This window comes from Biomphalaria glabrata, chromosome 6 (genome assembly GCF_947242115.1).
Source record: "Biomphalaria glabrata chromosome 6, xgBioGlab47.1, whole genome shotgun sequence".
In the NCBI taxonomy this organism is placed as follows: domain Eukaryota; kingdom Metazoa; phylum Mollusca; class Gastropoda; family Planorbidae; genus Biomphalaria; species Biomphalaria glabrata.
Genome location: NC_074716.1, coordinates 36,720,220 through 36,736,206, shown reverse-complemented (window position 1 = coordinate 36,736,206; position 15,987 = coordinate 36,720,220). Strand labels below are relative to the sequence as shown.

At 35.2% G+C, this 15,987-nt stretch overlaps 1 protein-coding gene across 3 annotated transcripts in view; it reads left to right on the top strand.

Moving 5' to 3' along the window:
• The window catches only part of LOC129926632 (uncharacterized), a 48,337-nt gene extending 32,704 nt beyond the window's left edge, over window positions 1-15,633 (top strand). For all 3 annotated transcript variants that reach the window (XM_056031819.1, XM_056031821.1, XM_056031822.1), the window contains one exon: window positions 5,507-15,633. In XM_056031819.1, coding sequence (XP_055887794.1) covers window positions 5,507-9,959 — 4,453 coding nt within the window. In that variant the 3' untranslated portion in view covers window positions 9,960-15,633. The remainder of the gene's footprint in view (window positions 1-5,506) is intronic.
• The last annotated feature ends 354 nt before the right edge of the window (window positions 15,634-15,987 follow it).

Here is a 15,987-nt window from a genome sequence, read left to right as displayed (position 1 = left end):
GAAAGTTTAGGGGTGGGATTGATGTCATCGCCCCCTCCCGACCCCACCAAATTGGCCAACATATAAGAGGGGGGGGGCGAAATAATCTAAAAATAAGTTGAAATATAAATAATTAGTATATATTATTAACATAAGTAATAAATTCGTATACAAATTGTGTGAATTCTATACTAAATTTCGTCCGCCCTCCCCCTTTTCAGGTCGGCCGAGTGAGGGCCCTACCTCCTCACCTCCCCCCCCCTGGATCCGCCAGTGCCTTCAACACATCTGTTTTCAAAAACAACTTCAAGCATCAGAAACCAGAATAGCTTTATCTTAAAAAAGCTATTCAGCAGTATTTATATTAGAAACAAGTGCAATGACAAAATAGGATTATCTGCCTGAAAAAAATCTTTTAAATATTTGTTATTAGTGATTGTAGAGGATTGTAGAGGATGCCAAAGCTTTCATTGCTAACTCTGCAAAGAATGGTCTGAAAGAAGAAAATCTGAATTCTTTCAAAATGTGATAAAATATTTCCAGTGTCTGGATACTTTGTAAAGAAATTGCCTATAAATCAAATTACTTTTATAGAATTAGATGTCACTAATCCAGCCAAGCAAACCATTACATCTGGTTTAAGTCTAATTTCACTTGTAACAAAAACTCCCATTCTTTTGAATGAATTTTCTGTTGCCGCTATTATGGAATGTAGAATACACTAGAGGCATTATGATCATAAAATCATTGCCAAGTGACAAGAACAGCATCATTCATGTACAAATGCCTTTTATAACTTTAATAGATGCTGTCTTAACTTTAGGATTGCTTAATTTCGTAACGTGCTTGAATTATTTTATTTTCTGAGTATAATTATGAAAATACACATTTGCCCCTCAAAATACACATTTACAGGTCTGGGAATACACATTTCCATTTTGGCATGTAAGCATCTCTGTTAATGCCAATCATCTCAAACATTTATTTAAATATTCCAAAAATAATAATGCAACAAGTGCAATTTTTTCATATTTTATACCTCTAAATCAGATTAGTTGTGCTATGTTTACATCAGCATATATACTTTTAGGAGTTTAAGAAAACTGTGTCAGAAATAGATATGACAAATGAGCACCTCAGTTGACTTTTAAAATTAATTACTTATCAATTTGAATAAAATTATGATCAAAATATTTATAGCTTCTTAGTTAAATATTTGTTTTCATTTTTTTTTATTTCTAGGCGTATAATCAATTACTTTTCTTAGTGGAAAAGCCACAATTTTTGGGTGCTGTCCATTAGTATGTTTAGATTTCTTTTTTACAATTCTTCATACTTGCTTGCAAGCTTTTCATGAGTTGAATCTGCCTAATTCCTGGCTGGTTATGAATCTTGAAAATGGGTTAATGGTCATTTCATACCCGGTTACTTCATCCTTGGTCATTTCATCCCCTGGTCATTTCATCCCCTGGTAATTACACCCCTTAGTCATTTCATCCTCTGATCCAACTTATAATAATTGTAAAAGAGTGTTAATATTAAGAATATGTCATATATTTATTTTTATTTACATGACAAGAGTGTAACACATCAAATAAAAATAGCATTTAATGTCATTAAAAAATAAACATGTAACATCTGTAATGTAAAAACTGTTTTTACATGTTACTTTAAATCAACAAGATAGATAGTACATTGGTACAAAAGACGATTCATTGATTCATTTGTAATTGCTTCCCCAGTGTTGCATATTTCTTCCTTGGACGTTCTTCAGTGCCACAAAGAATACATTTAATGTTATCATCATCTTTCCTTTGAGTTCCTCATGGAACATGGGGCCTCTGTAAAAACACGACACTCTCCATGGTCTCTTGCTACTTTTTTATGGCTTCCCAGCTCTTTCCGGTCCTCTCGGCTTCCTATAGTATACTGCATTCTTTTTAATCTTCCTCTGTGTCTTGTTCCCCAGGGGTTCCACTCTAAGGCCTGCCTAGCTCTGTTGTTGGCATCTTTTCTCACGGTGTGACCAATCCAACTTCACTTCCTCTATAAGATCTTAACCTCTGTATTTTTCTGCCCACTCATATCCCACAGTTTGGTGTTTTCTACTGTCATACCAGTGTATTCTAACACTCCGGGAGAACCCGAGACATCTTGTCTGACACAGGTTCTCCCCAGAGAACCCAGCCAGACACCCCAACCTCTACCGAATTAGAAGTTTACCAATTCCCTAAGGGAAGAAATCAAAGCGGAGATGCTGCCCGAGGTGAGGGAGGATTAAATAACCTCTGCTCTAACCAGAGGGATCTCTCCTCTTCAGAGAGAAAGACTTCCCCTAAAAGGGGGGTGTCCTCTTCTCCTCCCAAGACTAAAAATACTAAGGTCACTGGAATAAAGGGAAACCCCTCAGGGGGCCTCCCAAGGCCTAATAGCTCCAAGTAAGTCATTTAGAATAAGCCATGGATTCCAGAATTGTACAGTGGAAGTGTAGAGGCTCCTGTAGCTGTCTGCTTACAGGAAACATTTCTGAAAGATAGCATTAGTTACAGCAGAGAGAGCATCAGGTGGAGTCTGTATCCTTGTGAAGGACAGCCATGAGAGGGTAGAACTACAGACCACACTACAGGCCGTAGCAGCTAGGATAACCCTACACAAGGTTATCACTTGCAGCATCCTGTATCTACCACCAGGCGCTCCATTAAACCCAACAGACATTGAAACATTTCCCTCGGCCCTATTTAATCCTTGGGGATTTCAATGCCCATAACACTATGTAGGGATCCAACAATACTGACACAAGAGGTTGTATGCTGGAGGATATCTTCCTCCAACATGATTTATGCATACTTAATGATGCATCACCGACCTACTTGCACTGGATCTCTCACATGCATTGATCTCACTGTATGCGTCCCCGGACTTCTGGACAACTTTAAATGGTCAGTAAGCAATTGATCTACTGGAAAATGATTACTTTCCAATCATCTCCGCTCATTGGGACGACCTCAGTGGTGGAAGCTGAATAAAGCTGATTGGGAACAATTTCTTCTTCTTCTAGCCAGCTTAATTGCTGCTGAGCTGTGAGCTCTTTTGCAGGCTGTGCCATGGAAAAAAGTGTGCTGTTTTCTTCAGTTGTTCAGCACTGCCGTACAGGGTGTTGGTTATGTTGGGCTTTAGTGGAAGTAGGGTCTGCCTAAGGTGGATTAGGGAAGGGCATTCAAAAGGATATGGTTTACGGTTTCAAAGGGGTGGGCACAGTGTCTGCAAAGGGGGAGTTGTGTGGAGTTTATTTTGTTCAGGTGGTAATTTAATAGTGGTGTGTGTCCTGTTCTTAGTTGGAAGATTGTAGATTGTTCTTTGCGGGGGAGGAAGTTAATACTGTCCAGTTTGTTAGGCGTAGTCATTTCTTTGTACGTGGCTCTGCCTGTGTTTCCTGATGCCCATTGGTTCTCACTCTTCCTTGTGATTGTTGACTAACGTTGACCTTAGGGTGAGGTAGTTAACAGGTCTATCTGGTTGTTCCATAGATGAACCTGCCTTTGATAGCTTATCTGCCTTTTCATTTCCCATGATGCCAATGTGTCCAGGGATCCACTGTAGTGTGATATTGATATTTAATTTTGATATCATCTGATGGATTATCACAATGAGTGTTGTCAACTCTCTTGGGCTGTTTGAGGTGCTGCTGTTAAGTGCTTGCAGAGTAGATTGGGAGTATGTAAAGACAACAATATCTGATGGTGGTTGCACTCCTTCATATAATTTGTTTTCCACTGTCTGTAGTGCTATGGTAATTGTCTCAATTTCGGCTTGGATGTTTGAGCAGTAATCGCCACAGGGTGCGCTGATCTCAAAGTGTTTATTTTTAGGGAAGACCAGGAAGGCACCAAGACCAGCATTGATGGTGGCTTTGAAAGCCGGAACAATTTTAAAAAAGATGCTCCGAGGATATCACAGACAATATCCTCAATGAACAGAGCCCAGCTGATACCTTTGCTAGCAAGCTACTTGGTATAGCCAGGAAAGTTGTACCCCTAACCCCCTCAAATCCAAAGCTGCCTAGCAAACCATGGTTAGATACAACTTGCAAAAGTGCTATTGGCGAATGGAAAAAATGACTGGCTGCATTTATAAAGAATCCTTCCCAGGAAAACCTAAAGCTTTTTAGGATAGCTAGAGCAAAGGCTAGACAAACCATACGGTCAGCCTAAAAGAATTCCTGGAGAAATTGTGTGGGCAGTCTGGATGCCAAAACTTCTGCTAGAGCTGTTTGGAAGGCAGTAAGGCGGATCAAAGGGAAAGAATCGAATGCAATAGGGCATTTGAAAAACCAAGGAAGAACTGTTACATCCCTCAGAGATATAGCTGACTGCCTTGAATCCTCAATAGCAGATAAATCATCCGCTGGACACTACACGCCAGAGTTCCAAAAAGTCAAAATCAGGGAGGAAAGACACCCCATTGATTTCAGATCTGAGAACAATGAAGATTATAACAAACCGTTTTCGCTTAAAGAACTGAGGGACTCGCTGGACAAATCACATGACATAGCGTCTGGAGAAGATGAAATCCATTATCAGTTCCTCAAGCATCTTCCCGAACCCTCATAGGCGACCATGCTAAAAATGTGTGGCAAACAGGCGCTTTCCCAAACAGCTGGAGGAAAGCCACTGTTATACTGATACTTAAACCGAGAAGAGATGGATCTGACCAAGCTAACTATAGCCCAATAGCACTAACAAGCTGCATCTGCAAAACCATGAAAAGGATGATAGGTAAGTCTGGTACCTTGAGAGAAATAAAATAATCTCCAACTACCAGTGCGGATTCCAGTAGGGACGGACAACAACTGACCACCTGGTTTTTTTAAAGAGAAAAAAATCTATCTAATATGCATATAAGTGGAACATAATTTGAAACAACAATTAATAAGTATTTTTCATATTATCGCGTGAACTGCCTTGTTGCACTACCCTAGCCATAGAATACTAAAGTAAAGGAAATTTTTTTTTTAAATGTTGTTTTTTTTCCTAGAGGCTTTGGATAAGAGATTGACTCTTTACAAAACAATTAGATCTATTGGATAATAATTATATGACATCAGTTAGGCCAGATTCACATCTAACTTCACCTTCACTTTCATCTATCCCTTGGTCTGCTGGACCGTTGGGGCACCACATAAGATCGGTCAACCTTCTTTCTTCATTCTTCTCTGTCATTTATCTTTGAATGAGTTTCATTCTGATATTCTTTCTGAAAATATTGAAACCTGCCTTTTTATCTGCCTTTGTGGACCACTTCAGGGGCAGATTTTGAGTTTGTGTTTCCACACAAATGTCTTTGTAATCTTGTTTTAATGTTACTTTTATATTTCTTGTTACTCTTTTTAATTTAAAAAAAGTTTGAATGAAATTTGTACAAAATGTTTTTAAAAAGGTTTGTTACATCATGCTGTGTCATAATAATAATAATTTTGTTAGCTGTTTTCTGTCTTTTATTTCTCATTTCGTGTCATTCTTTGTTTCAGGAAAATCGTTGACATGAAGCAAGGCTCCAATTCTGATAAAATCTGTCAACATTTCAAAGACACTTCTGTTGAATTCAGAAATGAAGACAAGACATCTGAGAGGAATAGTAAAATTAAAGTAGCTTTAGATAAAAGCAGATACTACCAATCATTAAAATATGAAGAATCCAGCAAAAACAAACAAGAAAATTCATTTTTTCCTGCAACACATAATGACAAATTGATTCATTCAAACCCTTTAACTGAATCACCCATTAAAGATTGTGTTCAATTGTTTAGCAGACCTTCTGTTGAGGACAGACTTTCAAAAATAAATGAAAGTTGTGATCTACAGGAAAAGAAATTGTTTAAGAACATGGGAAAGGAACAGAAAGAACGTAAATTCTCCAATGAAAAGGAGGACTCAAATTTCACCCATTCCAGTCAAAAGAAGTTAGACGAAAGAACAAAAACTGTACCTGTAGAAAATAATCATCATGTATCTCAAAAATCCATACCTCAAGATACTAAACATTTTGGTAAGCAAACAGCCAAAGTGCAAACAAATATTGACAAACTAGAATACATAAATGTTGTTAGGCAGCAATCAAAGCCCAATAATAAACTAACATCTGTTCTTGAGAAAAATACAAATGTTAAAAAACAATCTGATATGCTTAATGAACCTTTCAATTTGGAAGCACAGACAAATTCAGATGTTTCATTTCACAGAAAGGCTAGGGATAGTCCACAACAAGCTATCAGTCAAACATGTTCTCTCTCTAAAACAAAAAACAAGCAAAATATCAACCGAAAAATTTCTCTCTCCAAAGACAACCCACAGCCAGGTATTAACAACAAACATCCTAGCACTCAAGAAATCTCACAGCCAGCTGATGATCAGACATTATCTCTTTCTAGAGAAAATCCTCAAGCTCTTTCTCAAGATAGGCCGCAGGAGTTTATAAGCCATACTTATACTCCATGTTTTGCAAGTTCTAAAAAAACAGTTGTTTCTCATCCAAGTTATTCAGATTTAAAGGAGTGTACGAAGTCACTTGAAGATTCTAATAAGATAATTGAAAGTGATATTCAAGAAGATCACTTTATTTTTCAATCGTATACACAAAGTAAGGATCAATTAAGTTCAGATTTTAAAAAGTTTAAGAAAAGCAGTGCATTTGATTTTCAAGGACAATTATCCCCTGACTCTACAAAAGTAACAAGTAGCAAAATAACTATTAAGTCCAATTCACCTAAAGAAATTAGGAGTGTAACAAAATATCTTGAATTACCAGAAATAAAAAAAAATGCTAAAAGGAAAAATCTGACATTAAGTAAAATAAATCCTTGTGAAGAATATTCAAATTTAACACCTGTGAAGAAATATAAGTTTGTAGAAAATAATGAGATGACTAAGAATGTATTAAATGAAACCATGTCTCATGACATACCGGTATCTTACAAGATTAACTTTGGTACTGAAATTTCAAATAGTTCTTTCACCAACCAAACTTGGCCTTTTCAGATGAACACAAATGAGATTTCTAAAAATCCTTATGATGCTCCAAGCGAAAATAGTATCTTTGGTCATAGTAGTTTATGTATGAGAACATTTCCAACAGACAATGTATTTCTTACATCAAATACAGAACAGAAATCCACATCATCTTTTATAAATATTGATTCATTAGGAGATAAAAATGATACTTCCCAAAGGAGTAATAATACTCAAAATCTTACAAAATCTTTTTGTGCTCAACAAGAGCAGATTGAATCTGACATTAGAATAATACCAGTTCAAAGCATTAAAATCAACAATAAAGTTCTAAGACAGAAAACTAAAAATGTGTTTAGAAGGCATCCAGAAAACTATGAGTCGGAATCTCTTCCTCATTTATCCTTTTCAAAGGTCTTGACTAAGAAATCCAAAGACAAATCAGATGATTCCATTGACTCAGAGAAAGCTGGTAGTAACAGCTCAGTGAGTATAGATTCTGATAAACTATCTCTGTCAGGGGAAGATTTATCCAAGAACACGAAAATGTCTAAGTTGGAATCACCAGTGCCATTTGCAACTAGTGTCACCTGCACATCTAATTTGATACTGCTTGGAGATGAAGAAACTACATGCACCACCTTTGTTAGTCCTTGTAAACCACATTACTTGCCTTCAGAGTTTTACCCACCTGGGGTCAGGGCCACAGTGCAGGATGAGGGATCTCATGCTCGTCATATCCGTGGACAGCCAGAAGTGATACATGAGCCTTTAGCACTCTCTTTACTTCTACCATATTCTAATGATAAAAATAACTATTGCCATTTTCTTCAAAAGGAGCAGGAAATTAAAAGTGACAAGAAAGGTGCTGATCTATGTAAAGGGGTAATTAAAAAAACTAATGGAACAATGGCATCTAAGAAAATTAAGGCAGAGCTTAAGCCTAAATCTGATGGGACTTTGGAAAACATGATAGGAAATAGTCTTAATTCATGGACATCTTTAGTGGAACACAAATTTCACAAAGTCTTTCATAAAGAGCTAAGGACATATAAAGAAGGTAATTTAAAAATCTCCCAATCTATTAAAAAGCTCAGCAAAAGTAGGCACAATCAGATTTTAGAAAAGAAAATTGAATTAGTCAACAGAAGTAACCAACAATTTTTTCAAAATGGTGAATTACAAAATGTGAGTGTTTTACCCACAATTGCCAAACTCATTGGTGAACATTCTGTTTTAACCAAATCTTTTGTCAGTGAATCAGTTAATAAAACAAACGAAATGCATACAAAGTCATTTGAAGATGTGTTGGGTGATATAGTTTTGGAAGAAGTTGGAAATTCAAAAGTTGTGTCACATGAGAAATGTCCTGAGATTGAGCACAATGCTAACAGTTGTGATATTCATCTTTATCTAAGTGATGAGGACAACGAAGTTGTAAAAGCTAAAGGAAAAATATCAAACTCTTGTGCATCTTCCAGTAAGATAACATTTAGCCCATTAAGATCAAAACTAAATAAAAAATTTTCTCCTAAGAAAATGGACAATGATATACTACCACTTCGCCATTCAAGTGGAGTTAAATTTTTGAATGCAACATTTATTGTTCCTAAGTTAAACACTGAAGATGAGTTAACAGAAAATGATGGTCATATGCTTTCCATTCCAAACCAAAATGTTACTCAACATTTTGACATACCTGTTTACTCAGAAGAAATCAGTCTTGTAGATGCAAGTTTGTCAGAGTTTGATGTAGATGTTAAGAATACTCCAGAGACACATTTCAAAAATGTACCAATTGATCCATCATCCTCACCTTTATCTTTCAAAAATAAGATTAACCCAAAGAATGGAACAGATAATTACACCCCTTCACAATTTGCCCATAGTCCTTTTAGATTACCAGTACCATATAATAAAAGAAATGCTTTTCGGAGATCACCAGAGACAAATGATAAAGAAAATCCCTTTAAAACATTGTCACCAGAACTCTCGATACCGGTAGCTGATCTGCCCGATTCTATAAACAGCAGACACAAATCATTTAATGAGTTGAAAGATAGTAAATTAGTTAAAAATCAATATGTCTTTATGGATCCTGATTCATCTTATGATACAAATAAGATCAATGTGAGGCAAATAGAGAAAAAAAATGAATCCATTAGAAAAGTTGAAAATGTGAGAAAAAAGCTGGATTTAGATTGTAATGCAACTTTTAGTTCATGTATGAAAAGTCCTTTAATCAATATCTCTGACTCATTAACAAGTCCTCCTGCTGACATACCGGTACTTAATTACAGTGAACATGCATTCTTTTTGAAAGGGCAGCTAATTCAAGTCAGTGAATCTTGTGAAACAAATTCATTTATAGTCAACTTGGCATTACATCAGCCAATTTCAGAGGAAGTTGTGGAGGATGGTGAAATACTTGATGATAGCTGTGAAAATAAACTGAAGAAACATTTACCGGTGCCAGTGAGCAGTCTTAGAATTGACAGCCGTAAAAGAGATGTACATAATCATTCTAAACATGAAATATTCAAGGAAAAAAGTGAAACTCTTAAAAATGCTAGTGGCAAAAAGGCTACAGTTTTGCTTGAAAAATCCCCTGAAACTTCTAGATCTGGCTATAGGGACAGCTTTGTTAAATTTGGGAAAAGATCGTGGTCTCATGAGCCTACAAAAAATGCTAACTATCAAGTAAATGATTCAGATCAAAGTCTGAACTCGGAAAAAAATGCTAAACAACACAAAGAGCATAATTCAGATAAAAAAATGAAGTATGAGAATGGTCGACATTGCAAAGAAAGAGACAATGATAAGCGAAACTGGACCAGAGCGAGTATTAGAGAGTCTCACAGACAAAGACAATACTCAAATGAGAGGAAAAAATACTCTGATAGGGATAGGGACAGAAATCACCCTTCATACCGGTACAGGACTTTTTACAATGATAAAAGAACAAAAAAATATTAGGGATCAAACCATTTGTTACATGATTTTATCTCCACAATAGTCCAGTAACATTTAAATAAAAAATAAATTTAATGTACCAGCACTTAACAGATTTAATTTGCATAGTAAAAAATTAGGAAATTCTCTCCAGACATTATCATTAGTATTTCTTGGACTAATGGGAAAAAATATCTCAAATGACTCATAATTAGAGAAGTAGATGGTGAGGTAAATTGCCCTGGTGTTTAGTTGTCAATACCGGGGTATTATTTTTTTTTTAATCAGATAGTTAGATCTTTATATTTTTATTTTATTTTTTAATTTTCTATTGCATTATGCATAGGTCTACCCATTAAATGTACGTACATTTATTATTACTGTTTTATTGTAATTTCAATGTAATTCATACGTTCATTGTAATGAAAAGCACTTTGTTTTAGAGGCTGCCAAAGTTACAAACTTACAAATCGAATTAACAAATAAAACCACTAGCTTTACCTACGGTTCTAGATTTATCACAAAATATTCTTGTTTGAAAATTCCAAGAGGTCATAAATTGCAGAGAAACCTACAAGTATGCAAGTTGCGGTATTTTGTACACATAATGACACGAAAATACGCCTTTTCCCCCGCAAAATAAAATTTAAAAAAGTTGCTTATCTCACAAGTAAATCAGTGCGTCGGTGCATGGAAATTGATTTTTCTAATCAGATCTGGTCTACCTCAAGAAAGTATCGGGGGTTTTTTTAGCGGCTAGAAGAGAAATGACAAATCTTATTTCACCATGCGCAGTGGCTTGCAAAGTTCCAAGTGCAACGGCAATTTTTTTGTTCTATAAGCTAACCGTATATAAAATTAATTACGTATGTAAGCGATTTTTTTCACAAAAATACACCACTTCTTAAACAATAGGCCTACATAAATGCAATCGAGATTATTTTTACAATATGTTTACAACGAAATAATTTTGTGTGTATTTTTCACTATCACTTATTCAAATAGCCTATACCGGTATCTATTAAATGTACAGGAAATGTTCATAACAAATATAAATATTAGTTAACCTTTTTGCTTCTGGTAGATTAGATACTAAAATAAATAAAAAACACTGTAGATATTTAAAAAAAACAAAAAACTCTTCGCTCAGAATGAATATTGTATGTAAATGCTTAAATGTCACGCACATTTTTTAAATCGACATTTTATTTCGCTACTTTCGTGCAGGAGCGTGATGGCCGCACCCACAAGGTACTAATGCGAAAAGTTTTCAATAAACAGATTTTATTTATTTTTTGTTTAGTGCCCCCCTCAGGATAAAAGCAGCTTACTTTTGTGCGTTTTGTCTATCATTCCCGTTTAGATCGATCGCAAAAAAAAAAAAAAAAGACAAAAAGCTATTGAAAATCTGATTTAAACTCTAATTTTTATACCAAAACATCGCAATAGTTTGAAGTGTCTATAGGGCCTAATTGGTTGTTCCGGATGTTATTGTGAAAAACAAATCATTCCAGGTTATGTACAGGTGTTGCTCTTCTAACTTACAATGCATTTAATTTTCTTGCTTAAACGTTGCAAAAATTTAAGATCAATACCGGTAATACGTTTTTTCCGGATTGTTTAAATAAATAGCATAAAACGCTAAATGAAAATCTCTATATTGACTTGTATTTCATTACCTAAAGAGTTGTTCCTAATATTGTTACTCAAGTCAAATGATTGTTTCAAATCGCACTTCTTACTTATATTACCCTTGCTATTCTTGGACAGTACCGATAGGTCAATATATTTTTATTATCGATATCTAATTGTTCTAGATTTTCAACTTTAAAAAAGTTGTCAAATGACATACTATTTTACTAAAATATCGACAATAGGTTCAGAGATGGCATGATAACAAATGTATATATGAATATTTCGCCTTGAAAATTGGTACAAATAATGTTATATATACAAGTATGAAAATGAAGCAGAATAAATACTAAACGTTGAAAATTTTTAGAGTAATTTTTTTCTATGCCTACCCCCCTATAAAAACATGAAATAATGGGCCACAACGATGTTCAGAGCTGTAACTTTTTATCTATTCAATGAATATGATTAATTCTGCTTCACAGCCTTCTACTGGTATTGAATAATCAACAGCTGAAGTTTTATTAAACTAGATTCAGTAGTTTTCAAGAAATCTTGACATGAAATTTAACTATTTTTTTCATCATTTTAGCTAAAAATAGCCCCCCAAATTTTTTATCTAAACAAGTTAATAAGATATAAAGAAAAACTGTTTATTTTCTTCTTATTTGCATGCCTACACACAATAAAAAAAGCATTTTTTATTAGTAAATCATGTAATTTCTATTTAGGGGTTTAAGCTGTCCTTAATTTGGACAACAGAGAAATATCCAGTGCTGACTAGATCCAAATTAAATAGAGCCCTTACAACTATTTCCACGTAGGCCTACCTGTATTCGAAATAATGGACAATGAACAGTTAGTTGTAGAAAAGGTGACCGGTCACTTCATCCCCGGTCACTTCATCCCCGGTCACTTCATCCCCGCTCATTTCATCCCCTGGTCACTTCATCCCCCGGTCACTTCATCCCCGGTCATTTCATCCCCAATTAAATATTTTATATATAAATATGATTATGTAAAATGCTTTTTGACATTTTGTTACTAATGCGTTTATAGTGTTTCCTGTTCCACTTTGTTTTCTGAATGAGAAATCTTATATTATATTGTAAATCTGGGTGTGTACTTAGCTATAGCGCTTCTATTGGATGTGGGGGTTGTAATATTATAATATTTTCCCGATCGAAGGCCAAGGTTTGGTGGAAGTAGTAAAAAATAATTTGAGAGATAGAAGTGCGATAACAATAATTATGACCGTGCCGCTGATAACTTATCATCAAAGGCCAAGGTGTGGTGCAAGTAGTGGAAATCTTTTGAGAGATAGAAGTGCGATAACAATAATTATGACCGTGCCGCTGATAACTTATCATCAGAGGCCAAGGTGTGGTGGAAGTACGACCATGTTTCACTTTATTTTATTTTTCAATCGTTCTTTCTTAAGTTATTATTTTTTTCTAATAAAGGCGAAGTTCACCCATCCTCGTGATATCATGTCGCATGTATAAGTTTTGCTTTAATTCCTTTTAAACATTAACGTGTTACAATTTTGTCATTTAAATAAAAATGAATACATTAAATATTGCTCATTTCATGATTTTTAAAATTACAATTTGTTAGATAAAAATGATCAGATGATGAAAATATCAGGGGATGAAATGACCGGGGATGAAGTGACCAGGGGATGAAGTGACCGGGAACCGTAGAAAATACATTGTCTATACCAGTGGTTCCCAAACTTTTTTGTCTCGTAGACCCCTTGCCATGTTTTCTGGTTTTCGGTAGACCCCCTGCTCAACTTGCACATTTTTGCAAATTCATTAACATTTTTTAAACAAATTTCTAACTGTAGTGAGTTGAGGAGTAAAAAAGTAATTTAAAACTACACAACTTAGGATATTATGTTTAATATACCAATTTGTCGTTCTATGTAGTCTTTCCAACATTAAATATTAATTAATTAATTAATTAATATGCCTTAAGTATCATTGTAAAAGGTTTCGCATAGAGCAGTTTCTCGTGTATTTCTTGATCTTTCACGTGTGGCTCAAATGTTGAATCTGCTGAACTGTTTTCATTAACAGGAGATGGGTCAAAGGCGAGTAACTGGAGCCTAAACCAGTAAACTTCGAGCAGGAAGGGCTCATTAGCCTTGGCTTGCTACCCACCTAGCAGAAGGAAAACTGAATTCAAACCTCTGCTGCCTTGCTACTATACCCAAACATGGGAAAGGTCCCTAAGGAAATATAAGGAGATGGTGACCATTAGCGCCATGTATTTCTGGGCCGTCCCCTCTTTCTCTTTCCTTGGGGGTTCCAGGTTAGGGCTTGCCTTGTTATGTTGGATGCAGGCTTGCGAAGGCTGTGAACTATCCATCTTCAGCGTCTCTGAAGGATATCTACTTCAGTGGGCTGTTCTTTGCCACAGTTCCTCATTCAAGATCTTGTCTGGCCAGCGGATCATAAGAATTTTCATCAGGCAGGTATTGATGAATAGCTGGATTTTTTTCATGGTGGTGATGGTGGTTCTCCAGGTCTCCGCGATCTGGAAGCAGATGGGCAAGACGTGGCGACAGTTGGAGAGATTCGCCCAGAATCGAGATGCCTGGAGGAAGCTGGTTGGTAACCTATGCCCAGAAGGGACTACAGGCATAGATGAGATGAGATGGTGACCATTAGACAGTTTGTAGCACACAGCGCTACACCTTGTCAGACCAAACTGTATTTATGTATTTTGCAAAGATTTGCATAAGAAGCTTTTAATTTTATAACTCATGCCACCGAAGCGACCTTGACCTGTATTGTTGCTTAAAGAAATTCTTTTAATAATAACAGATGTAGGTTTGTGCAAAACGGCTGATAGAATCAATGTTTGACCTTTGCTGTTTTCCGTATTTTGCTATAAGAAAAGAAATCTTGTAAGAACATCATCTTCTCTATATGATGTCGAACTATGATTTTGCGGGTCTATTTTGAACTTTGAGTGTTCGAAAGTGTTTAAAATCTTTATTTTTGTCACGGTAGCATTGTCTCAGATGATCTTCCAGCGAACCTGGTTCATATCGTCATAAAAAAGTCACTTAGGCTTGTTCGACAAGGATGGAATGAATCCCAATTTTAAATTATTAATGCTGTACTGTCTACAGTTCTTTTCTTTTTTTTTTTTTTGTTCTAAATATTAGTTACATGTAGATGTAGACAAAATTAAGCTATTTAAATAAGTATTGAAATTGATTACAACAATTTTTCATTTGAATAGCAGGATAAATGTTTAAAGGATTAACGAAAGTACAAATCATATGCAATAATTACATTAGTGGAATGTGAACATTAAATGTGCTTAAATGAAATCTATTATCGTAGACCCCCGTGGGCATCTCATGGACCCCCAATTTAGTTTTTTACTTTCGTAGACCCCTTGGAGGTCTTCGTAGACCCCTGGGGGTCTATATAGACCACTTTGGGAATCACTGGTCTATACTATAGGTAGAAAAGCACTTGAAGATCTTAAGACTCCCTGTGTATTTCATAGTTGTAGAAAATACATTGTCTATTGTTACCTCCTTTCGTTTAGTGCTTGCATTAAATTTAAAAATAGTAGATTACTTTTAGTATATTGCAATATTGATCTAGACGTTTGGAAATCAAATGTGTGTTAGCAAATTTTTCATATAAAATTTAGAACAATTTTGGCCACGAATTGTAAAAAAAAAAATTAAGCAATGTAGGTTGATTTCTTTTTCAAATCAAATCTGGAACATTCTTTACAGATAAAAAAAAAACTTCTGTTATGTTTCAGCAAGAAAGTCTAAAAAGTGTTTTTCAATAATCGTTTCTAGCAGTGGCGTAGCTAGCAATGTGCGGGTGGTGCTGGCCGCACGGGGCATCAAGTGGTGAGGGGCATCAAACTAAGGATACATTTTCTCAATAAAAACAACATATTCAACATGCATGGGGAAAAAAAACTAACGGTACTGTATTTGAAATGTTTACTACAAATTTAATTATTTTGCTACTTTATTAATCTCCTATGTTCTTTCTTCAATAAAATGTAAGTTGTATCAAATTTTCTAGATTTGTTTAAATCTCTTATGGCGATGCTCTTTTGCATACCTATTTTCTTCTGGGGCAAGTGGTACATGTTGTTACTTCATTCAGTTCATTGCTCGGTACATCTAGATCAAGAGCTTAAACCTCTAGACCAGTGATTCCCAAACTTTTTTGTCTCGTAGACCCCTTGTCTGGTTTTCTGTAGACCCCCTGCTTAAGTTATATTGAATTTTTAAAAATTCATCAATTTCAAATTACACATTTTGTTCAAAATAACTTCTAACCAGTGACACGAGAAGTGAAAAAGGAATTTAAAACTTACATTTTAAGTTGAATTGATTTTGTAAAATAAATTTATTAACCAAAATCAAATT